The sequence below is a fragment of the Lepidochelys kempii genome, chromosome 6, assembly GCF_965140285.1.
Source record: "Lepidochelys kempii isolate rLepKem1 chromosome 6, rLepKem1.hap1, whole genome shotgun sequence".
Lineage (NCBI taxonomy): Eukaryota > Metazoa > Chordata > Testudines > Cheloniidae > Lepidochelys > Lepidochelys kempii.
In genome coordinates, this window is record NC_136385.1 from 103,232,413 (window position 1) to 103,259,304 (window position 26,892).

Consider the following 26,892-nt stretch of genomic DNA (forward strand, 5'->3'; position numbering starts at 1 on the left):
GGGCTCCTTGTGTATATACATCCACCATTTCCCAATAAAAACACTCCATCATAAGAAGCTAAGGGCTTAAGCAGTAAATATTTGCTTATACTAACAGATATTCCTGCCCCAATGTAATCACTGTACTCAAGGTGATCAGCTTTGTCACTACGTGTCAGTTTCATACCAGGAAGTGACACAAAACTGTATGCAGCAGAGTCTGAAAAACTTTGAAATGTGGCTGTAGAACAGTGTATTAATTTAATACAAATGCACCCACAAGAAATGCAGAAGTTCTAGTACTACTGCAGTTTCACCCTGGATAGCTGTATTATTTAGTGCCCCACTAAAGAATATTGTATCATTTGCTCATAAGGGATATTATTTACAGATATGCAACTATGCCATATCCGTGCTTAGGTCAGAGTCAACTGTAACAGAATACAGAAGAAGGGGACCATCAACAACAAAGACTTACCTTGTTTAGCAGTATCTGAAAATGTACTGACATTAACATTGGATAGTTGGGCACAGTCTGACTCAGTATGTAACTATCACCTGCATGAGTGTGTAAGGAGGCCTATCATCCCCCCTTGCAAAGTTGCATGCCCGAGGCTCAGCTCATTTCTGAGTCCCTCTGAACTCTAGCTGTCTAAAAAGGACAGGGTGGCAGCAGGCCACTGGCCAGCCCTCACTCCCCCTCCCCCATTTCACACAGCCAGCAGACCTGGACAGGCAAAAAGGATGGCAGCCTGCACTGTACCTCCCTCGCTGATCTGACTAAGCCATCCAAAATGCCTCCTGGGGGTTCTGGCTGCTGCTTGGCCCTTCTGCACCCACACCAGCATGCCAGATGGTGTGTAGGGCATAATCCAGCCTACCGTATTTAGAAATCATTGGCCTGATTGAGTGAATGGAGCCTGCCCAGCACCGCACACAGTCAAAGCCCTATATTTTGCCAGCAATCAAAGCTCACCAAGTTTAACCATACCACTTAATAGAGCCACTGGATTCCTTTCAGCGATGATCTGACATTAAACCTCACTTGACAGCAGAACAGAAATAATGTATTTTAACAATGAAGGACCTACAGCATCAGCCCCGCAGCTTGAAACAAAGTTTTATTCAGGGGTTTTGGATGGGAGGCGAGGGGGAGGAGGCATGGAGGTAATACAAATACCAGCATTACCAGCTCCCATTTAGAGACATCTGTTTTGCTGCAACTACACAATAAGGGTTTCAATCACATGGGACCATAAAAAAATCCAAACCTAAAACTCAAACTGGCATTTAGGTGTGAAGTCATATGCCTGTGTTGTGTGTGTTCAAACAACTTCGTCAACAGGATATTCCTGAGGCTACACAATTTCAGGTAGGACTAACAAGAAGAGTCATTGGTCAGACAGTTGTCTAACAGTTCTTTACTACACTCCACCCTCTGCGTGCCTTCAGAGCGCCAACATTATTTTAACATGGCACATAATATACTATCCGATTTATCAAGGACCCTGACAAGCAGGGTTTCAGCAAGACACAAGCATTTAAAGTCAACCTTACATGGAACCTGAGGAACTGATGAGTGAGCATTTCTGAGACATTTGTTTTTCTATTCTGAAAACTTTGTGGGGCAGAAACACATTTAGAAAGGCTCTCCTGATTTACAGGCCAGCAGTAATTGCATTGCAAATTCTAAAGGTTGGCTAACAAAGAGTGAAGGTCACAGACAGCAGCTCTCTTCAGCACCTTGCTGGGTTGGGTGTACATAAATACTGTAGTGCTGGTTCCTTAGTTAAATAATCTCAGGCTCTCAATAGGAAAATTTTGGTTTCTTTGATCCCAAGACACCATCAGAAGCACTGCCAAAGCCATCTAAAAAAGGAAAAAGAAAGCCCTGTCTACTTGTGTTTAATCTAATGGGAGTTTCTTACTCCAGTAGTCATTATGTGTTAGTGCTTCCGCCCTACATTTTCCATGGTGCTGCTGGCAGAATTGTCTTTTGGAGGAGATGTAAGACTAAACTCTTGAATGCTAGTGGTCATTAAAGATCCCATGGCATTTTTCGCCAGAGTATGGTATCCTGACCGAACACCAACTAGCATAATTACAGTTAACCTGAATCCCTCTCCCCTGCAATTTCAATTGGACTTTATTGTTCACTCCTTGCCCCAAAATGCTGTTAAATTGTTGTACACTATAGAACAGTTACGTTCCTCCCTAGAGGTGGTTGCACTTCAATGGTTGATGAGGTGATGTAAACACTCTATTAAAATTATATGTAAATATTTTGTCAACAAACCACTTTGGGATTCATTATTATAAGACACAGTGACCTTCTACAATTCTATCACTTAAAAAAAACCTCAGTTGCTCATATTTCTTTGTTGTAAATAGACACCAAACGTTTTTGTTTTCCTTTGTTAGGTACATTCTATTTGGACATACGAGGTCCGCTCAAAAAAAATTCCAACAATGTCCATAAATTAGTTAATCCTAGTTAGTTAATTCCATAGCAGCCTCACTACAGCTGTAACCTTGTCTGGCATGGAAATGTACTTTACAGAAAGATGGACATGATGTGAAACCTCCTTCCACTTCTACACATTGAGAAAGTTCAGATCTATATTGATGCTTGGAGCCCTGATTTTAGAAATGCTATTTAAAAAGGGGTTCTACCATGAAAAATGACTAAGAAACGAGGCCTTTCTGTAACCAGAGTCATAGGTCATGTCAGATTTAAAAAAAAGAAAAGGTAATAAACACTTAGTTAGTACTGCAGAAACAATACACCTCAGAGGGAGTGCCCTGGATTCGACTTTGGCTCATGTTAATTGTTAGCCAAATTCCATTTACAGAATATTTATTGCTGGTAATGCACAAACCAGAAAGAATTCTGTTTCACTTTCAAGATGGCACGTGGAGCTGGACACCATCAGAGACAGGATACTGGACTAGATATCTTGCGGTAAGAAGACAGACTCAAGACACCATCTTTACAAAGTCACTTTTCAGAAAGTACTTGCACAGTAAGCTCCCAATGACAAGTTAATCATCTACAGCAGGATCTTCAAAAGTGCTCAGGGTTGGCCTAGATCTGAATCCACTGAAACTTAATAAACTTCATTCAACGGGAGCAGAATCAGACCCATATTAAGTGCTTTTGAACATTCCACCTTTAAAAGTTAAATCAAAAAAACTTTTCCACGTAAACTCCTTATCTGAAATATGTCCATTATGTTTAAAGCCAAATACAAATTCATATGAAACAGAATCTGCATATGATAAATTCAGCAACAGGAAAGGATGTGGTCAAAACTAGACTGACGTAGAAACTTTTTACTAAGAGCTTACTTAAATATAGAGAAAAAAAAAAGAGCTAGATTAATATAACTGTTTTCTATTTCAGATTAAACGATATAAATGTCCTGATTCTATCTGCAGTGTTCCGTGACAAACGTGCCACCCAAATGAAAAAGCATTTTCCTGAACTACATGAACACTTGTAAACTTTATATTTGAACATAGATCATTCAGCCCTTCGACGTAAGTGTGACACACTGACTACAGTAAAGTTTCACATGATAAGGCTTTTTCATTTCTTCAGAGATGATGAAATGTGCCATCCCAGGGGGATACACAAACAATTAACGAATGTATCAGGGCAATTTTTTAAATCAATTTTTAAAGCTGGGTCAACTTGTGTGTGTGGTCAATTTCAAATTCAGGAAATAAAAATACAATCCCCCTCCCAACCTAGGGAAAAATATTGCAAGAGGAAAATCTTTTGCCATGCACCTGTTTTCCAACCAACTCTCTATCAATTATAAAGAAGACTGAAATGCTTTAATGCCTGTCAAACAACAGTAACGCACACTTTACCTTCAATAGGAAGACACATTTAATTCACCAATAATGAGGCAATCTGCATATTAGGAAACTGACCTGTCTATTCAAAAGTATTGATTTCCAGAATACATTTAAATGCAAGTCAACTCAATTACAGTAATTTAAGGTTGGATCTTGTAACACTACACAGTTTTCATTATCCCTTAAAAGATTACTTACATTTGCAACATGATTTTGTTCAGAAAGACACCATCTACCAGATCCATATACATAGTCAATTTGTCTTCATTTTCATTCCCTAATGGTCCAAATGTCTTCACCTGTCAGAAAAAATAGCAGATATTTTAATAATCCATCACAATTTTCTTACAGACTAACCTAAAACTGCACACGTCCCAAGACTCACTAGAAACCATCTCCAACCCCACCCCTGCCAAAGCAGCTACAAATTGAGCAGTTAAACAATCCCTGCACATCTTCCAAACACAAAAGGCTCATCTGTGAATAGGCTTTCTGACATAAGGGGATGGAAGCAGCCCTGCTGTAAAACTGTTGATGTCAACAGGGCTGAACTTGTTTACACCAGCACCGAATTTAAATCTAGATTGGATGTTTTCCTAAAAGATCTGCTCTAGGAATTATTTTGGAGAAGGTCTCTGGCCTGTGTTACACAGGAGGTCACATGGAGGATCACAATGGTGCCTTCCAGCCTTGGAATCTATGAATTTGACCAAAGCTTCTTCACACCCTTATTCTCGCTGCTTACACATTTTTTCCCTTCCTCCAGCAAGAACTGTGCACCTGTGTCATAAAAGCAAAGGACAGTGGTTCGTATTTGGGGACTCTGATCACCAACAAGGACAAATATTTTGGGCTGAGGGTTCTCAGGCCTATTTGACAACATTGTTCACATTTAAATTAAAAGATTGAGACAGATTCTATGAATTTGACATCAGCCACTGGCTGGGAAAGAAAGCTCCATGCTGCCATTGTACCAGAGCAAGAGTTACACCATTCCAGATCGTTTCCCATCCCCCATTCCAAAGGTGGGGTTTGACGCTCCCCATTTCAGAGCCACACGGTTCTTTTTCAGATTTTGCAAATTATTCATCCTAGTTATTGATCTCACAACACTTATCTACAGTTCATGTGACAATCATCTCCTGGAAGGTATTTTTGCTTTGGGCCTAGCATTCAAGCCTCCAAACAGCAGGTAAGTAGCAGCAGAATAACTGGATTCCTGTTTGCAAGATGGTCCCCACTCCCTCCCAGGTCAAAGTCCCTTTTCTTCTGTGCCCCTATTGTTAGCAGCACCTACGAACAAACGGTGTTACAAGGGGAACAACCCGCTAGCTCTCAGAAAGGAAAGTTTCTTTTTGTTTTGCGCAGATCGGTTGGAGATCCCCGGACTGGTCGCAGTCACTTGCGGCAGCTTTATTTAAAGTAGAAAAATAGAGCTACTTTGTAACTGCACGATTCCTGGAGTAGACAGTTGATATTAATTGTTATTACTGAAAATAACCAGGACCCATAAACCTGTTCCCCTGCCAGCCGCCAAGGCGGGGATAATTCAGCCTGGCCCAGAGATCTCTCTGCAAGAAGTTGCTTTTAAGAATCAAGAAGCGGTGCTGGTTTGTGTGCGCAGCGGAAGCGGGAGGCTAACCTGCCCCCAGCCCCGCGGCCAGGTGCTCCCTGAGGCGCGGGGGGAGCGGGCAGCCCCCTCCCCGGGACACAACACGTCCCAGACCCTGAAACAATGAGGCTCCACTTACCCAGGTCACCAAGGGGCTCTGCAGGAAGAGCTCCATGAGCTCGGAAATGGTCACATCCATGTTCCCGGGGCTCGGCTCACAAAGGCAGCGTGCGAAGGGCCGGCTCGCTCACTCGGGAGACAAAGGCGAGGAGCCCATGTTCCGCGGCGCCAGCGCCGGGCAGGAGTTGCTTAGCAGAGGAACAATGCGCGGTCCATCCCCCCTTCCCCGGAGGGCACACGGTGCGCGGGGCCGCTGCCTCTGGCTGCGAGTCCGCTGCCCCGCCAGGGATCGGAGCCCCCCGGCTGCAGGCCGGTCCCTCCGCCCGGGAAGGGCTCGCTAGTCACTCCCCCGGCAGGCTGCGGAGCCCCGGAGAGTCACTCCGCACAAACTCCGCGGCGGCAGGTTACTCAGCGCGGCAGAGGCGGATTCTTAAGCGTGCACTGGGGGGAATCAAAGGAAACTCACGAGCCTCGCTGCAGCATTGTCAGGGGCGTGCGGGGAAGTTGGGTGCATTAATAATAACAACAACAACAACAACAACAGAGCACGGCCCAGAATCTCCCCTGCGCTCGAGAGAGACCATGCAACTCGCAGCCCCTCATGGCAGAGCGGGCGATACAGCGCCCGTCGCTCGGCGACTACCTGTAGCAACTAGGAAAGTCCCTGCTCCCGCAATTAGACAGGCGGTGGGAGGGGGCGGTAAGGAGGAGCTTTGACAGGCATCGCCGGCTGCAAATGGGAGGCTGGAGGATGGACTGAACCTGACCAATGGGAGTTGCCGCTGTTAAGTTTGGTGCCTGCTGTTACTTCGGAGCTGAGCGAGCGCAAGGAGGGGGAGGGGGGCGCGCTGGTCACGGCTGCGGTGGGGGGCGGTGCATGCTGCCGCGCGGGCGATAGCTGGGACTCGGAGGGGAGGCGTGTGGTGGCCTGGCTGGTCTGCGCAGCCGGGGGAGAGCCAGCGCACCGGGCTGCTCCTGGGGAGGGGTGATGCCCGCGGGGGAACCTGCCTGCAGCTGGCTCCTAGTGTGTTCCTCGGCGACTAACCCGCGGCGCTCCCTCAACGCAGGGTGTGGACGCACCGAAGGCAGGGGTACCGGCCAGGGGGTGCCCAGACAGCGGTAGTGAAAGCCGGTTCTTAGTGGCCGAATATTGAACGGAGGGGATCTATAAACGTGCGAAGCTAAAAGACAACGCAGGAAGGCGGAGGGTGGGGGTGTACGGCGTGTGTGGGAGAGAGAAAATCCTCCTTTGACGCGCAGGATTATTTTTCGCCTATGTTAATGGCCATTGCTAGCATGACTCCACTACTAGCCTGCGTCTGTTTAAACGTGACCTCATGCTCACGGCTTCCCAAACCCGAGGGAAGGCGGTTGGGTAAGTGTCCAGGTAGACACAGTAGCTAAATCCTTCCGTTTAACTTCGGAGCCCTGCTAATTTTGAAATCAAGGGGGAGCGGGAAACTAGATTCGCCTGCAGCACTTTCAGCAGTGACCCCCTTTCGTTCAGTTCCACGTTCTCTCGTTTTCAGGGGGCTCTGCTTATTGTCTCCGACCTTCCCTCATCCCTTAACCAAAGGAGGGCCCTGGGGAAGCTGTGGGATTTATATGAGCCATGTCTGGTGTGTGTTCTCCTTCTAAATTCTGATAGCTGCATGCACCTCGCTTCCCCTTCTTTCATCAACTCAGCTGCCAAATCTGCACCACTTCTGCTCGGAGAGGAAGAGCAGCAGGTTGCTGGAGCCACCCAATGTTGATCCATACAGCGTCGGCTGAAAGACACTCTGAATATCCTATCTCGGCAGACCTCCAAAACTAGTCATTTCTGAAGACAGGTCTCCAAGCAGCACTGCTAAATACAACAGGTGGGATGGGGACTTCTTGTGTTGTTTTCAGCCGTACCCAAATTAGCTACAACTTAATTATCAGAGATCAGCACTTCTATTTGTCCCCCTGTAAATGACCATAACTCTTATTCATCCACTCAGGTAAAGTTATTTGAAAAAAAAATAAACTACAAAAATAAAAGTAGGGCCCTCTCTGCCCCCAAAGTGCAATGAATGGAATAGAAAAACATGAACTGAGGAAAGGGTGGCTGCAGAAACTCCATGGGGAATGGTGGTTTCTCTGTGTGATCCCTAAAATTAGTGTACACTGTTGCATGAACCTGTCTTCTATCGTAGTCACAGAGGTTGAAAGGGAGGAATGCGATTAAGAGACTGGAATGGGACTCTGGAGCTCTGGCTTCAAAAGTCTGGTGCAGACTTTTTGTGTAACCTTAGGAAAGTTACTTAGTTTCCCTGCGTTTGTTTCTGTGTATGTAAGAGGTTGATCCAAAGCCCACTGAAGTCAGTGAAAAGACTCTAATGGCTTTGGATCGGGCCCTAAATGGTGATGCTACTACTTACTGACAAAGGAATTGTGCAGTTAATTAACATTTATAAAGTGCTTTAGCTAGAAGGCAATATAAGTGCAAATGTATTATTATTAAATAAATTATCTTTTGAAGAAACAAAATGAAGACTCTGAAAGCTACTGATATGTGTTTCAGTGGGCTAGAACAAAGGAAACACAGTGGTGTTTTAAAATGTATTACTTTATATGGCAGAGATACTGAAGAAAGCAAGAAACAGAAGAGGGAAAAGGAGAAATTTTGATGAACAGTCAGGCAAGTGAGAAGCATAATCTACTGCATGTCTCTATTTTTGAAATAAATACAAAATTAGGTGGTTAATTATGGTTACACTCTGCTAGCTGTATTCTTTTACATTTACAAATATTTACTATTGTCAAAATAGAGTCTTGCAAAAAGGAAGTGGGAATTATTTTCTTTCAGACAGAATTTAGCCTATTTGAACTTTCAAAAAAAATCCAGAAAAAAGAAAAAGGAGTACTTGTGGCACCTTAGAGACTAACAAATTTATTTGAGCATAAGCTTTCGTGAGCTACAGCTCACTTCATCGGATGCTGTAGCTCACTAAAGCTTATGCTCAAATTTATTAGTCTCTATGGTGCCACAAGTCCTCTTTTTCTTCTTGTGGATACAGACTAATACAGCTGCTACTCTGAAATCTGCATCTGATGAAGTGAGCTGTAGCTCAAGAAAGCTTATGCTCGAATAAATTTGTTAGTCTCTAAGGTGCCACAAGTACTCCTTTTCCAGATAATTTAACATGCTGCATGATAGTCCTAACAAATTGCTAGTAGGCATTTTGATATGTTTAATTCATATCTTGATAGTTACAATAAAATCTGTCCCATTCATTTGTTCTCAGAGTTGAAATGAAACCATTATATGCAAAATACTAGCATCTAGCTGGAGTTTGCTACATTTGTTTTTCACATATGTAGTATTTTATTTACCCTGTTTAATCAGCCTCCCCCATGGCTTTCCTAGTACAACCTATATTTTTATTGTTTAGACACTAAGCTCTCTAGGTCAGAGACTGCTTTTATTTTTGGGTATTTTAGAGGGGCCAAGCACATAGGACAGAATACCTTAATAAAGATACCATTTAAATTATTTTTCTGCACATTTTCCTTGGACAAGGTGGGGAACATCAGCTGGTTTGTACAATATAGCTGCAGAGTTTGTAAAAAGTCTACTGCTAAATGATAGCAGTCAGTGTTAATTGTAGTGTCTTGTTCATGTCATTTAAGTGGGGTTTTAGTGTCTCATAATTATAGGCAGATAAGTAGGATCCTTGATCTTTAGGAGCCTGTTTCTTGTAAAAGTCAATGGCAAAAATCTCCTTGACATCAGTGGGAAAAAGATTAGGCCCCATGTGTGTGACAGAGATTTTTCTAATAGGACAGGAGGAAAGAAAACATTCTCTCCAAGTTGGAGAGAGTTGCTGAGACAACATGGGATTGATCATACTCATTCATCTGTCATTTAAAGGCTAAAGGCTAAGGTAAACTAAGTGAAAAATCACTTCCTGTTTGAACAACCTGTGCTTTGTGTACTTTATTAAATCAGCCCAGCTGGAGAATGTTTATCTACTATTCCTCACTGTAAGAGGTGTAGTATCTTATTGCAAATCAAAATGGGCTCAAGCCTCAGAGTTCAGATCTGCATTAGGATGTCTGCACAATTCAGGACTATTCCTATCTAGGGGGGTTGGTTAGTAGACACACACTTGTAAAATCTGAACCCCTGCTAAATTACCACAACCCCTAAACTCTTGGGTGCTTGGCAGACTTGGTCTATATGAATTGTCACTTGCCTACATCCCTGTATATCTGCTTCTCTAGCTTTCCTGAGAGAAGTGAACAGCGGTGTCTGAACAATAAACAAAAGACTCAGAAAACAGTGGGCCACATACCCAGTGTCTCAGGTACCTATGAACCTAACCCTGAGAAAGAATGGAGAAAAATGCAGAAGAGTGGTTAACAATTTTTCTACAAAAGTTTTAGAGGAGTGGACTGTTACAATTTAACTTCTTGTACCCTGTCCATACTATTGACTGGTCTGTCCCTCCACCACTTTGTGAATGTTCTCTAGGGGCTAGAGCAGGGGAACAGTGATCCGGAAGATCTAACTGGCTAAAGCATAGGGCCAGGAGTCTGGAACCTTGGATTCTATTTTCAGTTCTGCTACTGATGGGCTATGTGACCTTGAGGCAAGTTGTTTAATCTCTTTAAGCAGTAACTTCCCCATCTATAAAATGGGGATAATTACCCGGTTTTGTAAAGTGGTGTGAGATCCTCATCTGAAAGGCGCTATGTAAGTGTAAATATATCCTTACCTGTCATGACTTGAGTGCACTTTTCTCTGTTCTCACAGAGTCCTAAACTAGAGCAGTCTCTCACAAGATAGAATTTGGAAATTAGGAATATGGGATAATTGAAAGGAGCTGTGGAGAAAGGGTCATTATAGATCACAAATTATAAAATTAGTGTGTGCTTATCTAATGGCCCCAAGGGAATAAAAGCCTGATCCTGAAAGGTGCTGAGCACCTCAGCTCCCATTGCATTCAGTACTTGGCCCCTCACAGCAGCAGATGCTCTGGGTGAAATCTTGGCCTTAGTGAAATCAGTAGCAAAACTCCTATAAATGGGAGTTCAATGGGGCCAGGATTTCACCCCATGATTTCACTTCTCTGTGTAAGGAGATGAGTTCCATCTAGTGGATACAGGAAAGCACAGCATGCTTTTTAGTAGATGCAGAAAGCTACAGCATCCTTAAATTAAAATGTCATAACCAAATAGCTATGCTGAATTCAAGATAAAAACGTGTGAGTAGTGCACATTTCAGATAAAAAACAAATCATTATAATATAAGCTTTGAAAAATGGATGCACTTTGAAAGTGTGATACAAAAATAAAAGGTATCATGAGCTTCCATTCTCTTTTCTTCCACTGTTTCTTGCCACTCACACACACACTTTAAAAAATATATTACTCTAGTACCCAAAAGTGAGTGAGGTGTTTTAAAACCAGTTAAGAAGAAAGGTGCCTGCCTAAAGAGTCTAAATACAAAAATTAAAAAATGAAGGATAGAGAGAGTTATTTGGGATGAGTTTTTTGGGCCCATGACCTGGAAAATTTGTTGCTTTCCAACCTCTACCTCCTATCCTGGAATAGAGCCATGATCTTCAGGGTGGGGTTCTTAAGAGCACTCAGTTTTGGCTTAACTCTGCTCCTATTAAAGTCAAGGATAAAATTCCTGTTGACTTCAATGGGAGCAAAAATTAGGTCAACGCTGAGTGCTTTTGAAAATCCCATCCTCAGTGCGTAAAGGTAGTCTGGGAAACAGAGGCTCCCCCTGCTTTTGGAGTCCTTGGTCCAATATGATTTTTCCCCCTTCTCTCCTCCCCACTACTGATTCTGTCTCATGTTTTTGACCCAGCCCTCACCCATACACATACTGCTTTCCTATATTTACTCCCTGTTGGTTGTCTCTCTTACCATAGTATAATCAGCCCCCTTTCCTCTGTCCTATCTCACCCTAGCAAGAGCTGACTTCCTAACACCTACCCACCTATCAAGAATTAAGTGCTTGTCCCTGTCCAAACCACTGACAGGGTCTGGTGCTGCTGCTGTCAAAAAGGCAGTGAAATAAATGTTGATCTGAATGTGATCAGAGCTAGGTCTAAGCATGAGTATTTGTATGGATAACAGCACTCTCAGCTTCAATCAGTAAGGAAAATACTGTGCACATTTGTATTATGTGATTTTTCTAGTAGTTTGTAACATTCATTTCTAAATCTTTTTGTCAAGATTTGGCAAAGAGCTCATTTCTCTCCATTACAAATGCTGAACTTCAGCCTCTAAACAAAAAACCTAGTTACCAGAGCACCAAAACCTACCAGAACAATGTCTTTAAGCAGCTAAGAGAATACAAGCCGTTAAAAATAAAGGCCATAATTATTGCCTCTATTTATTACTACTGCACACATTTCTAAAGCACCCACCACCATCACACGGTAGTTGTGGGACAGACCAACACAAACTACAGAAGAAGAAAATTTCTAAGTCCAAGCATTTTCAAATGTTCCTTTATGCTGACTGTATGCAGCATGATTCACCTCTCTCAGACTGTCCCCTGGCAACAGCTATAAGCATCAACAAAGCTACACCATTCATGTGTTGTCTGAAGTGTAAGGCCCTGAGTGATGGGAATAGCAGAATGTACAAGATTACAATACAGGACAGCTAAATTGATGGTAATTAAAGTAGGGTTTCTATTTCTGTCTGCCTAGGAGTGTCATTAAGAAACTTGCTTTTAAATATGACTCTGCTGTTCACAACCAAGATTCTTAGCAATGAAGAACATTTATTATAAATAAACCAGTGTGAAAAGAGCTGATAGTGCAGCATTGACAGGAGATTCCCCATATCTTGCTGTCCAGTGTCCACAGCAATTTTTTATTACAGTCTTTTAATCTTTTTACAAGCTTGAAACATCTCTTTCCACAGCAAGTCTGCTGGCTCAGCCCTATAAGACAATTAAACATTGGCCAACTACGGTTCCCCCCCAAAATCTAGGGGATTACTGTTCCTTGGTTTTGGAAATCTAATTTTAAATCTGGTTTTGGGCACAAATGAAATGTTTGTTCTCCATTTATTGCTGTCTAGCTCAGGGGTTTTCAAACTTTCATCACATGAATCATATTTTCATTGGTAGATACACATTCTCCAATTCACAACTTCATGAACCGCCCTCCTGCTCACTTATAATCACAGAATATCTCCTGGAGCAGTGGCAGCAATTGCTTACATGGAAGAGTGACACTTAGGAAGTATTCAATGTATGTTTAGTCATGTTTAACATAATTTAACAACTAGAAATAAGGAGAAACCAGTTCTGTGCAACTAGCTGGGGAAATTCTGACCTAGTGGGTGCTTTTCTGGTTTACCAATTTACCTAACAACTGACATTTTCCATTCAGGATGGCCAGGAATAGTACAGTATGGAGGGTTGTTGGATCGGGAGGAGGTGCATTAGCAGAATTGTTTATGGAAGTTCAGGCACGGACTGGCTCCCTGCAGCCAGTTAGCACACCCTTCTATGAGCTTTCTGACCTAGCATTTTCCTTTCCATTGTAGAGCAGTCTCAGACAGATTCTACCGGAAGACATCTGAAGAATTTTGGGACAAGATTCAGACAACACTGAGGGTGTTATGTTTCAGTTTAGTCTCCTTTGAATGGAAGCATAAAAATAAATTGATATGGAAAAGACTTGTTAGACTATTCAAATGACTTCATGCCATTGCCAGATTGTTCCTTAGAGTACATTCTGTAAGGGACAAAGCTGGTTCCCCTCTTAACCATAGGCACAGAAGGTCCTAAATGTTGCAGAATCACCACAGTTCTACTCTGCAGGAAGATCTAACAGAAGAGTTTTAACATCCTGTCCACCACTGAGAAGCTAAATCCATAGCAGCACTGCGTATGTGAGAGACAGAAGGGGGTTGGCCTTAGGGTCCAGTACTGAGAAATTTCTTACCTGATAATTTTCTGTTAGAAGGCTCTCTCTTCATTCACCACTGATGGGTTAATGCACCCCCGTGAATTTCGGAAGCAACCTAATGTTGTTGCTGGAGGCTCCAGGACTAAGCTCCACCCTGCAGTTTAGGCCACCACCAAATTTCTTCCACAGCTGTAGAAATACTCTAGCAACTGATTGTTAGCATTAAGACAACTTGATATAATGTATCAATTAACCTTGAACCTTACGCATGTAATTGTTTTCTTTTAGGTAAAAATTTCAATTTGTGTTCTAATCATTTACCAGACTATCAGGATGGGTTGAATTAGGAGAAAAGCTGTGCAACAGAAAATTATCAGATAAGAAATATTACATTGTAATATTTGCACAGTGTCTCTCCTCAGTTGTCACTAATGGGAAGCAGAGAAAACATAGCAGTAGTGGATGAAATGATAAGCAGAGTTTTAAGTGGTATAATAGAATAATAGGCAGTAATGAAAGTTCCCCCCATATAAGGCAAGGAATTGTGGGAACCAACCCAGTAGCACCTTTCTACTGAAGGAGGCCTCTGCAGAGAAATGGAAACCTACTTTTCCTCAGTGCCAGTAGGGGGCTTCTGTGTATAGCTTCCTAGATGCTCAACATGCCAGCGGATACAGGACTTTTATATCTTGCCTGTAGCAACTCTGAGACCCTAAGGCTTTGGCATTTTGGGTAGAATAAGATGAGCAGGGTGCTACTGGTGTGTGAATGCCACATACTTGAGCTATATCTTTATAACATTAGGAATGCCTATTTATGACACAACTTGCCAAAGGAGAGCTAAGGGTTAGACCAAATGATGGGAGAACTGTTTCCCAGGAATTACGAGAAAGGAACTTATAGCTACAGAAACTTTTCTGTTCAAGGTAAGAATGACCTTTTCCTCATGACAATAATAATATGGGTCTTGTAAAAACAGGTGATCTGATTCTAACACCTGCCTTTCAGAGATAATGGCAACTAGAAAGGTCAGCCACAGGCTTGTCTAACCTGTCTTGCTAATTAATCTTGGCGTCTGATGATATTCTAATGAAGAGTCTGATGTGATAGGACTGGTAACCACATTTCTAATGGGGCTGGGTTGTAAGATTCCCATCAGGCATTCTGGAGAAACTGTAATATAGCTGAGATTACCTGTACTTTGCAATTCTTATGATTACAATAGCATCTAGAAGTCAGTGCCTGAAAAGAGCTTTCTGTTTCCCCATGCACCAGACATGTAAATCTGATCAGATCAATGACTCATTTCCTAGTTGTGTTCTCTCTGGATACCAAAAGGTATCCATGTGGCTAATGGTGAATCAGTTCTGAGCTACACTTCTCTTCTGATACATTTAACAGCCTGGAAAAGTGTTCTAGGCGTCGATGAAGGAGTCACTGCTTCAGCGCATCTGGTTTTTTCTGCAGGTGCATCATGGGTTCCATGGCTAAACAGACTTACCTTACATATGAAAAATCTTTGCTCTGAATTGCTGTAATGAATCTTTGAATCTTTGAATCTTTGTTTGTGTCCTCACTCTTATGGCCTATTAGGGTATTTTGAAAGGAAGTCCCCTTCTGAAGGTGTGACTGTCAATGATGGAGGTACTGCTGCACCAACCTTAGGCTCCCAAGACTTATGACATTTATTTGTTTTTATATAACACATTAATTTAAATTTAAAGAGCAGAAGTGCTCTTTTGGATCTGCTGTAAGGAGGTAAGGGGAAAGGTCTGAGGTGGGAAGTGACTGAGCTCTGCTTGGGAGTAGTGGCTAACCAGGAGCCATCGAGAAGCTGGATGCAGAGGCTGCCTGGCAAATGAAGAGGTTCATAGAAACTGGGTGCAGAAAGGGTTCCCCAGGAACCAGAGGCAAGGTTGTGTGTGCAACAAGTTGAGACTGCTGCACATTACAGGTGGGTGCAGGTCTGTGTGGGTCTTATGGGAGAGCAGCAGGAAGCCAGTGCAGAGGGGTCCCACTGAGAGACACTAACTGAGACTGGCCTGAAAACCCACTAGCTCCTATCTGCTTGACTAGAGCCTGGACTGGAAAGACACCCCAGCCAGTAGGCCTGAAGACTCCCAGTTCTCAACTGGACTGACCCAGGAACTCAAAGTTTTACCACTATTGGTAACTGTTTAAGCCTCTGTATGTAGGGTATTTGCACCCTTTCCCTTTCCTCCCAGCCCTAGTAAAATACCCTTTCCCTTAACCATGTGTCTAAGGTCTGGTTTACACTAGGAAGTTAGGTTAGTATAACTATGTTGTTCAGGGATGTGAAAAATCCACAGCCCCTGAGCAGCGTGGTTTTAAGCTGACCTAAGCCCGTGTAGCCAGCACTAGGTCGATGGGAGAATTCTCCCTTTGACACAGCCTGCACCTCTTGGGGAGTGTATTACCTACACCAACGAGAGAATCCCTCCTGTTGGCATAGGTAGTGTCTTCGCTGGAGCGCTACAGCTGTAACAATGGTGTAGACAAGCCGAGTGGTTACTGGGATACACCTGCGATAGTACCTACTATGCTTGCCTACAAGTACACCTGATAAGCTACAGGCATCCTGGGGCTTTGGTGTACTCCATTATTGAGTGGCCCAATAGGAAGATACCTTGTTAGAGATCTTGCAAGGCCTTGGCTTCCTGGTCTGGAAAAGTCCTGCGGGTTTGTGTTTTTTTTATGGGTGGGCGGGCTTTGGTTGTGTGCATGTATGTATGGTCCTTCCCCTGGCTGTTTACAGGGGGAAGGTAGAAGGCTATTCATCTTGGCATGGGGCTCACCCAAATGATGAGGAGGACTGATATACATACCTCAGTGGTGGGAGCATAGGCACCAACTTTCTCCAACACCGGTGGGTGCTTGTGCCCCCCAGCCCCTGGCCCTGCCCCAACTCCACCCTTTCCTCACCCCTGCCCCGCCCCAACTCTGCCCCCTCCCTGCCCCTATTGGACCCATTCCCCAAATCCCTGCTCCGGCCCCGCCTCTTCCCCGAGCCCACTGCGTTCCCCCTCCTCCCCAGAGCTTGCTGCGCAAATCAGCTGGTTTGCGGTGGAAGTGCTGGGAGCCAGGGGGAAAAAGCGGGCATGCGGTGCACCCAGGGAAGGAGGCAGAGTGGAGACGGAGGTGAGCTGGGATGTGGGGGTGAGACAGGGAGCTCCCTGTGGGTACTCCAGTCCCAGAGCACCCACGGCGTCAGTGCCTATGGGTGGGAGTAGTTTGCTAGGTGTCCCCAGAACTCTGAAAGGCTGCCTGTCTGCTTCCCCAGGTTGGCTAGCATGCAAATATATACTGTAGGAGTGACCGAATAGCACTCTGGGCTCTGCTCAGTAAATCAGGATCACTAAGAACATGGGAAGGGATTTCTCACTTACCATAATCCCATGAAGGTGCAGTTTCGTGCAGAGTGGAATCCTCATTGTGACCCTGGCAAACCAGGTGCCAGTTTATGCCAAGGTCCCCAGGCCTCAATTAAACATTGACAAATATAGAGCTGGAACCAGTCTGGTTCTTCTGAGACCTGGTCTACATTACAGAGTTAGGTCAACACAAGGCAGCTTATGCTATTAGCTTCTACACTAAAATGTCAGTCCTGCTGACGTAAGTTGCCCACTGTACCGAGTTAATAACTTCACCTCCATGAAAGGCAAAGCACTTAAGTCAATGTAGTTAGGTAGACACTTACATCGCCTGTTGCTGCCCAAAGCTGACAGCTGGAGCCCTGACACTACCTCCTGGTGAGGGGATTGACCAGGGTGGGAAAAAGCCTGAACCCAGGCTCCCTCCCTGTTGGGGACTGGGGAGGAGGAGAGCCCGGGCAGCAGGGCTCCAACTGTCAGCCCCAGGCTGTGGGGCTCCAGTTTACAGTGGACTGATAGATCTGATGATTGCAGCACTTAGTGAAACATGTCCTCTTTACTCCTTGTTGGCCTCCTTATCTGATGGAGGCCATCCATCTGTGTGTAGGAGCTGGCCCTCCAGGGCACATCCAGAAGCAAAAGAAACAATACACAGAGTCAGTATTGTGGGTGTACTCACAGTCTTGAATCATAAAAGTTATGTAAGCAGTGTCAGGATGAGCTCCACCCTGACATCTGGTGGTGAAGTGTGGCAAGTTGTGGAAAAGAACTTCAGGGGCTGATCTCATTTGCATAGGCACACTCACCCTGCCTAGAATGAGGCCATAGCTGCCCAAATGGTCACTTTGGCTGCTGTGGGATCCCCAGTGTCTCTGTTATTGGGGCAGGAAGAATAAATTGTTATTATCCTGATTATGGGAACTGTGCTTGGAACTGTACTTGGCCTTTTGTTATGATGGAGGGACTCACCATCAACTAAATAGCACTCGCTAGGCAAGGGTCATGGGTTTTAAAACTCTGTGAATTGAGAGAGGCTGGGGACAAGTATTAATACTTGGTGGCATGGGCCCCTTGATGAGGGCCTTACATGCTAATTGCACTTCCTCCTCTCTCCACTGTGGAATATCAGGTCTAATTTTGATTCCATTAGGAGTCTAGTTACAGGCTGCTGAGCTCACTTTGGGCTAATGGTGCACCAGCACTGAGGCTCCCCTGCTACAAGCTGAATTCACCAAAGGGCTGAACTGACTAAGAGCTGAAATCACTGAGCATTGTGTTAAGTAGTGGGGGAGCCTGACAATATATTGTGGACCAGTTTGCGGGAGGGCTGGAGTGCCTTGTGGACAGGCTGGTGGAGCAGTTTGTAGGACGGTGGGAGCTGCTTGTGGGCCGAAGGCCTATGGAGCTGTGGGGCGGCCAGCTTCAGATCACGTAAGGTGCCTCTTACCCCCGTCCCATCTCCACCCAGGTTGGGAGGTAAAGCTCCGCAGATAAACTTTCGAACTCTGGGGCTGCCCTGACCACGAACAGAGACTTTTGGGTCATTGGACTTTTGGGACTTTGGGTGATTTGGGGTTGCTGGACTCAAGAACCAAAGGGAAAGGGGCATGCCCCAATTTGCTTGGGGTGGGTTTTTTGCTCATGGGTTGTGTTATGAATCCTGTTGGTGGTGTTTCCCCAACATAATGCCACATTGTTTCTCTCTGTTATTAAAAGGCTTTTTGCTACACTCAGACTCTGTGCTTGCGAGAGGGGAAGTATTGCCTCTTGGAGGCGCCCAGCGGGGGTGGTATATATTTGTCCCAGGTCACTGGGTGGGGGCTCGAGCCGGTTTGCATTGTGTTGTTGGAATGGATCCCCTAGATATTGAACCCGGCCCTTGTTGCTGCCAACTCTGATGGGCAGAAGGGTTACAGTTACATACACCTCTTTCTCACTTTCCCTTGGCAAACATGCAGCATGGCCAGAGCACTAAACATGGTGAGTTCGGCCCGGGGGGTGGTTGTGGAAGATAGGACAAAGGGTCTGGGTTTCCAGAAGGGGATCAGTATAGGCACGTGGGGATACTAATACTGGCACCTTTTTTCACAGGTGGAAGCGATCGAAGCTGAAATCGCACTACTGCGGGTAACCGAAGATAAAAGGGTGCATCTCTTGCATGTGTGAGGTTTCAGACCAGGTCTGGATTCTGCTCACCTGTGTGCTGCTTTGGTGCCTCCAGTAGCTGCTGATCAGCACAACAAAGTTTCCTGTAATAGGGGAAGAAACAAAGCAGCTCTGCCAAGGAAGCTTTGGCAGAGAGTTGCACAGTATCTGCAGGAAAGTTTCCTACTGCTCTCTATGGAGGATTCCTGGGAGATCTCAGTGTGCATTAACAAACTTTTCTGTAGCCCCCGCGTAGCCGCACAGGGGAATGCGAAGCAGATGCAAACAGTACCTAGTGTTGTTAATTTTGATCCCTTCTCTCACGTGCACCATGTAACAAAATAAAGGATGCCTCTACCTTATGTAACTGCACTATCAGAAAAAGAAAAGAGTACTTACCAGAGCTCCACTCTCTTGCTTCAGACACACTAGAGCCAGACTGCTGGGACTGGCCAGACCCCTCCAGATACAAAAGAGGTCCTGGCTCACCACGCCACCAGACAAGCCTGGTGCCTGTCCCACATCCTTCTCCAACTCGACCTCCTTGTCCAGCACTTCGCCCTTGGGCTTGACTTCCTGGGCGCTGCCTCCAGTCCCACCCCGAAGTATCCACAGGGCTCTGGCAGCAGAGGTATACCAGCTTCTACTCCTTGTAGAAGCTGCATGTTTTCTGCGCTACACCAGTGACAGTTGGCCTCCCTTGCCTTCTGGTTCACCTGCCTCAGCTCCTTGATCTTGGCACGGTACTGTTGTGTGTCCCTTCTGTGCCCTTCTTAGCCATCTGAACTATCCTATGGCTCAGAGCTGTGACTGCACAGCCTCCTCTCCCCACAGAGCCAACAGATCCAGCAACTCTGCTGTACTCCACACAGGAGCCTATTTGTTGCAGAAAGCCAGCATAATTAGCTGGGAAGATGCAATGTGAGCTGTCCACCCCAAGCAAACAGGAAATAGGAATTTTTGCAATTCTGAGGCGTTAAAGGGGGAGGGGTGGATGCCTGTGTACTTGGTGGCAGGGCAGCAGAGAAGAAACGGCTTACCATAGTGGTCATGATGGGCATTGTGGAACACCTCCTTGAGGCCACTTAGGGCGACATAAGCAAGCACAGTGTCTACACTTGTACTGAGTCACTCTAACTTTTTCGCAAAAGCCTCCATGCCGCTCATTGAGGTGGTTTTGTTATGTTGGCATAGCAGGAGAGTTAAATCAGCAGGAGCTCTGTTGTGTGTACACTTCAACTGTTTTGTCAATGAAACCTGACTTTTGTCAACAAAACTGTGTAGTGCAGACATGCCCATAGTGTTAATATTAAAATAGGTATTACAATTATAAAAATGTTTGTAAGTTGCTACCTGCATCTCACTTATAACATCTGTATCCCATATTGTAAGGTAATATTTGAGCATTTGCATTGTATGTCTCTGTAACTATGTAAATCACCAGACAGAAGAAAAGCAGCAACTAATGTGAAATACTAGTCTCCAACAGATGATGTTATGACCTGCATGACAAAAAAAGCCCATTGACACCAGACAAAATTTGTGGATCAGAGAATAGGACTTTGTTGATTGCTCTCTCTCTTCCCTCCCACTCCCTCTCCCGTGATGAGATGTGCAAGTGAATTCCTCCCATCAGCTAAGTTTGCAACTCAAAACAGATGGAGTGGGAGGAGGGGAATTAATATAAAGCCCTAACAAAGAGGAACTGTATCTCAGTGCTGCTTGGACTCTCAAGGGCAAGGTTTTCTACGCATAAGCAAGAGATCTCCCGTGTTTAGCCTGGGTTAGCTCTGAAGGACATATAGAGCTAGCTTGTTATAGAATTTGCTACTACTTCTTCTTGAAAGTTAAGATTGGAACTCATTTGCATGTTTGTATGGTTGCCTACTTTCATCTTGTAAATAATACTCATTTCCTTTGCCGACATAATAAATGTTTACACAGTTCATTACAGGATTGACTACAAGGGTTGTTTTCAGGGTGAGATCTATAGTGCAACTGACCTGGAGTAAATGACTGGGCCTTTGGGACTGGCAGTAATCTGACTATTGCTGTGATGTTTGGTGTAAGAGACCAGCTATCCCAAAGGTAAGCTTACCTGAGGGCAAGACAGATCTGAGTAACCAAGGGGACTGTCTATGACTCCATGTTAAGGCTGTTACAGTGCCTGAGGAGTGAACACTTGATAACTAGTTGGTGAAATCTAAGCATAGAACTCAACCAATTTGAGGCTTGTGCCCTGTTTCGTAAGAGTCTGCCTTGAGGTTGGTACCCACACTCTTGAGCCACTGCAGGACAGCTTGACGCTCATATCCTCTTAATGGTCACAGTCTGCCTGAAAGTCTCCTAAGGCTTAAATGTGGAACCAGCCTGTGGAGTGGGGAGGGATGGGGAGAGACTTTTTCCCACCTTTCAGACTCCGAGCCCCTTTCCCTGGCAGAGCAGGGTTTATGGCTGATGCTCAAAATGCACAGTTCCCATTCCACAGCTGCCTGACAGAGCCCTTTTCCCTGGCAGAGTGCCAGGTAGGCACAATTCCCATTAGCTGCAGCCGTAGACAGGGCTGCACAGGAGGAACAGGGGTATCTGCTGAGCCCAGACATGCTGCAGGCTGAGGTACAGGCAGTGAGCCTGCAGAGCACTGAGGGACCATTTAGGGGAAAAACTCCCAGCAAACACTCCCTCTGGGGTTGGGGAGGAGGGGAAGGGGTTTATTCCCTGATTTTCACCCCACTGCTTCAAATGCAATAAGTAGTCAACATTCTTTGGTATCAGAGTCCAGACTATGTTGGACTGCCCATACCAAGAAGAAGATATTTTACTGACAGATATTTTCCTGCCTGGATTTCTTGGACTTCTAGGGAAGCCAACAACAGCCTTGTCATCAGATGCAGTGACTTGACTTTGGGTCTGGATGGAGCATTTAGCTGTGGTGATGTGAAAATCAGGTCCAGGCAGTCTGGGAGCTGATTCAGAAACTGAATAGACATCTGTAACAAGTTTGTCACCCAAAACTGCCATGGTCAGTAGGGAGCTACAACAAAGATCATAGCTTTGTCCCTAGTTTAGACTAGATAGAAATGTGGAGCAGAACAGTTTTCTTCATCATCAACAAATATTTAATAGTGTGCTCTTCAATCTAGAAGAGAAAGGTATAACACAATCCAACAGCTGGAAAGTGAAGTTAGACAAATTCAGACCAGAAATAAGGTGTAAAATTTTAACTATGAATAATTAACCATTGGAATAATTTACCAAGGGTCGTAGTGGAGTCTCCATTACTAACCATTTTAAAATCAAGATTGGATGTTTTTCTAAAAGATATGCTCTAGGAATTATTTTGGGGACATTCTAGGCATGATGTTTGTTATACAGGAGGTCTAACTAGATGATTGCGATGGTCTCTTTGGCCATGAAATCTATAAATCATCTTCATCCTGTGGCCCACTTTCTATGAGAGATCTTATGGACCCATATCCCCTCACAATTTCTTTGTTCTGAAAATGTTTCATTTTAAAGTTTTCCATGAAAAGTGGAATGAAAATGGTATGAGAACCACTAAGCAAGATCACTTTTCCATTCCAAACCTGGTTATATAACATGCTATGGCCCCTTTAGATACGCATGTCTAACTGGGCCAGAATTGTTAGTTAAAAAGAAGTGTAAGGTACACACGAAATGACAGAAATATCCATTTGCACTTAAATGGTCTTCTAGCGCCACATAAAATGGACAGTTTTAAAAACATTTATTACTCTACAATTCAGACAATTTTGTTAGCTTGTGGATTGTATTAACTGTTAATTTTAAACTTAACTAAATCATTCAAGAACTGATGACAAGATTGTAAGCTGTTTGGGTCCGAAGAGTCTTTTTGTTCTGTGTTTTTAGAGCACCTAGTTTAATGGTGTCCTGGTTCATGGCTAGAGCTCCTATGTAATACAAATAAACAAACTATACTGTTATAGGTTTCTTTGCTGCTAATGCTCTCTGATGCATCTAAGTTGCAACAGTCAAGTTTCAGAAATAAAGCCACAACCATGATGCATAATTATCCCTCTGCCAGTTTTAGTTTCATCAGCATTCTGTTTTATACTGCTTTTCAAAAAGCCAGTTCCCCTCCACCCCAATATTTTGCCAGCTTGTTCCCATGCCGAAGTGTTTTTGCACACATCTCCCAGCACAGAGTAAAGGAGACTAACTACTGATGTTCAGCAGTGCCTTACACCAGTGGTTTTCAATCTGCAGGTCACGACCCAGTACTGGGTCACGGAATGTAAGGCACTGGGTTGCGGTGGCTCTGGTCATCACCACCGACTGGTGGCCATTAAAAGTCCTGTCAGCGGTGCTGCCCAGCTAATACAGGCTAGTTTTTACCTGTTCTGACACCACGTTGGGCCCCACAAGTGGCCAGCAGCAGGTCCGGCTCCTAGGCAGGGGGCCGCAGGGGGCCACAGGGCTCCACGTGCTGCCCCCGCCCCAAGCACTGGCTCCGTACTCCCACTGGCCGGTTTCTGGCCAATGGGAGCTGTGGGAGGCGGTGGCTGCAGGTGGGAGCTGCGGGCGTCTGCCTAGGAGCCGGACCTGCTGCTGGCTGCTTCCAGGGTGCAGCGCAGTCCAAGGTGCCCAGACCGACAGGAAGACTGCCTTAGGAAGCCCGCTGCGCCACTGACTGGGAGCTGCCCGAGGTAAGCCCGCGCCCCAACCCCACACTCCAATCCACTGCCATGAGCCCCTTCCTGCATGCCAAACCCCTCATCCTCAGCCCCGCCTCAGAGCCCCTTCTGCATCCCAACCCCTTCTGCCCCAGCCCTGAGCCCCCTCCTGCACTCCAAACCCCTCATCCCCGGCCCCACCCCATAGCCTGCACACCCAGCTCTGACCCCCTCCTGCAACCCAATCCCCTGCCCCAGCCCAGAGCCCCCTCCCACCCCTGAACCCCTCATTCCCAGCCCCACCCCACAGCCCTCACCCCTGTACTCCAACCCTCTGCCCCAGCCCTGAGCCCCTCCCACACCCCAAACCCCTCATCCCCAGCTCCGTTGGGTCACAGGCATCAATTTTCTTCAACTGGGTTGCCAGAAAAAAAGTTTGAAAACCACTGTCTTAGACTGCTGCTCCCCCTATGTACATGTCTCTCCTACATCCAGTGCCACACCTGCAGCTTGGCATGAGGCATGTATGAACCATGCAAATATGTGGAGTGGAATAGCAGAAATGGTTACTTACTGTAACTGCTTCTTCTTTGAGTAGATGCAAGTGTGTATTCCACTTACGTGCACGCGTGGGCAGCACACCGGAGCTAGAGAATTTTGCCTCGCAGTACCCTGCGAGGTGTGGTGCTCGTGCCTCATGGCCATATAGCTAAGGGAGGAGCTATTAGGTGGCGCCGCCCTGGCCCCCCCTCAGTCCCTTCACACTGAATGCCTGAAGACTAGACTTCAATGAAGAGGGAGGGTCGTAGAATACACGTCTGCATCTTGAAGAACCATTACAGTAAGTAACCATTTCTTCTTCGAGTAGATGCAGCTGTGTAGTCCACATGGATGACTCACTAGCTATACCCAGGAGTGTCTGGCTCAGAGTCTATTTAAACAAATATTGCAGGACTAATTCCCCAAAATTTTCATCTGTTCTGGATGCAGCAGTAACCAATGACCATGTAGCACCCCTGCTAATATCCAATATTGAGACCTCACTTGAGAAACACTATTGACATAGCTTGCACTCGCATAGAATTGAGCTCACACCCATAGAGGAGATGTAGCCAAAGCTGTTTCGTATGCAGTCTTGAAGCAGGAAGTTACCCACTTAGAGATAGTCTGTGAGAAGACTGCTTGTTCCTTCATATGGCCTGCATATGATACAAACAAACAAGGCAAAGCCTGAAAGGGTTTAGTCCTGTCCAGATAAAAGGCCAGACATTATCGGACATCCAGCACAAGAAGACGCTGCCCCTCTGGAGATGAATGTGGCTTGGTGGGGGAAGAGGAGGACACAGACAAACATACTGCCTGGTTTAAATGAAACTGAGAAACCACTTTCGGCACACAGTTCAGGTGCTGCTGCAACGTCACTTTGTCTTTGGAGAAGTGTGTGTAAGGAGGCTCTGCCATCAAAACCTGCAACAATCTCACTTTCCTCACAGATGTTATCGCCATGAGGAATGCAGTTTGACACATGAGAGGAAAAAGACAAGATGCCAGAGGCTTGAACAGGTCCCATGAAAGCCACTAAGACAAGCATTAAGATCAATGTCACCATGGCATTGGAAAATAGTGATAATCCATGAATGGGTGGATGAAAGGCTGAGATCGCTGCTAGATGCGCCCTCAATGAGCTAAGTGTAAGACCCAATGACTGAAGATGCAACAAATACTTCAAGAGGTCTTGGATACCAGCCAGCATCATCTGAACTCAATGGGCCAACGACCACTTTGCCCCATAGGCCACCCTGGTAGAGAGTTTTATCCTACTTGTAGGACCTGTCAAACAGCTGCTGAACATAGCTCTTCCTCCTCATTCAACCACAGAGCAGCCATGCTGTGAGATGCAGGGAGCTGAGCGAGGGATATAAAGTATGACCATGATTCTGAGTAGGCAGGTTAGGATGGAGAGGAAGGGATATGGGAGGCTGAATCGTTAGTGCAAGCTTGGAAAGCCAACACTGCCACGGCCATGCCGGGGCAATGAGGATGAGCTTGGTCTGATCTGCTTTCAGCTTGAGGATGACCTGCGGAATGATCAGGCTTGGAGGAAAATCATACAGGGAACTGATTGTCAGCTGAGGTTGAAGGAGTCAGCCAGGGAACCTAGACTGGGGCCCCCTTGAAAGCAGAACAGATGGCATTTCCTATTGTCCCTTGTAGCAAACAGGTCAATTGTCGGATGCCCCACGCTGCAAAGATGACTCTCGGAACGCTGAACTTCAGAGCCCACTCGTGGTGCAGGGCAAAATTCCTGAGATTGTGCACAAGATGATTCTGGACCCAGGACCAGTTATCGGCTATCAGATTGATACTCTTGTTGATGCAGAACTGCCACAACCTGATCACCTCTTGTCAGAGCACGCTGAAGTGTGCTCCCCTTTGCCTGTTCACATAATACATCACAGTGGTATTGACTGTTAAGTATGTGAACTACTGAACCCTTGATGAGGTCTAGGAAAGCGAGACAGGCATTGTAGATGGCCTGAAACTCCAGGACAGTGAGATATACAGTTGCACTTCCTACTCCAATCACAGGCCGTGAACATTCGGCGACTTCAGATGTGCTCCCTAACCTACCAGGGAGGCATTGATGACAACAGTCCTGGTTGGTAAGGGCTGGCGCGAAGGGCACGCCTTAACATACAGTTCTCTGAACCGGCCACCATTGCAAGGAGTCCAGGATCAACAGAGGGAGGCAGACCAATCTGTCCAGAGGGTGAAGGCTTGGATGTTAAAACAGTCCTGAGCCATATCTGAAGAAGACAAAGGTGCAACTTTGCAAATTAACCACCTGTGTACAAGTGGACTTGTGGCCTAAGAGCCTCAGGCACATGCAAACTGTTGTGGAAGGTTAAGACTACAGACAGACACAAAGGTGGTAAATTGTCTGGAAATGGTTGGTCAGCAGAAACACTCTCAAACTTGTAGAGTATCAGCAGCCCAATTAATCCGATTTTCTGAGTGGGGACCAACGTTGACTTTCCAATGTTTAGGACGAGACCCAGATGGTCAAGTAAGCACAATGTAATGCGTATGTGATAAAGGACTTCTTTTCCCTGGACCTGCTTGGAGGGCAGGTCTACACTTAAAATGCTACATTGGTGCAACTGCGCCACTCTAAGCATTTAAGTGAAGATGCTCCTATGTAGATAGGTAGC

The 26,892-nt window shown here is 45.4% G+C and overlaps 1 protein-coding gene and 1 long non-coding RNA gene across 9 annotated transcripts in view; one reads left to right on the top strand and one right to left on the bottom strand.

Moving 5' to 3' along the window:
- Window positions 1–6,233, bottom strand: part of CCDC88C (coiled-coil and HOOK domain protein 88C) — a 125,980-nt gene extending 119,747 nt beyond the window's left edge. For all 4 annotated transcript variants that reach the window (XM_073349437.2, XM_073349436.2, XM_073349434.2 and 1 more), the window contains exons 1-2: window positions 5,595–6,233; window positions 4,042–4,142 (exon numbers count right to left, since the gene is read on the bottom strand). In XM_073349437.2, coding sequence (XP_073205538.2) covers window positions 4,042–4,142; window positions 5,595–5,654 — 161 coding nt within the window. In that variant the 5' untranslated portion in view covers window positions 5,655–6,233. The remainder of the gene's footprint in view (window positions 1–4,041; window positions 4,143–5,594) is intronic.
- On the top strand, window positions 4,952–15,038 carry LOC140913309 (uncharacterized). Of its 5 annotated transcripts, none has more exons than XR_013635981.1 (5): window positions 4,952–5,035; window positions 7,262–7,437; window positions 8,181–8,240; window positions 9,384–9,486; window positions 13,124–15,038. It is a non-coding gene; the product is annotated as an uncharacterized LOC140913309 (long non-coding RNA). The 5 variants fall into 5 exon arrangements; XR_013635982.1 differs by lacking the exons at window positions 4,952–5,035; window positions 13,124–15,038 and adding exons at window positions 6,466–6,694; window positions 10,077–10,918; XR_013635983.1 differs by lacking the exons at window positions 4,952–5,035; window positions 13,124–15,038 and adding exons at window positions 6,466–6,694; window positions 9,827–10,038.
- The last annotated feature ends 11,854 nt before the right edge of the window (window positions 15,039–26,892 follow it).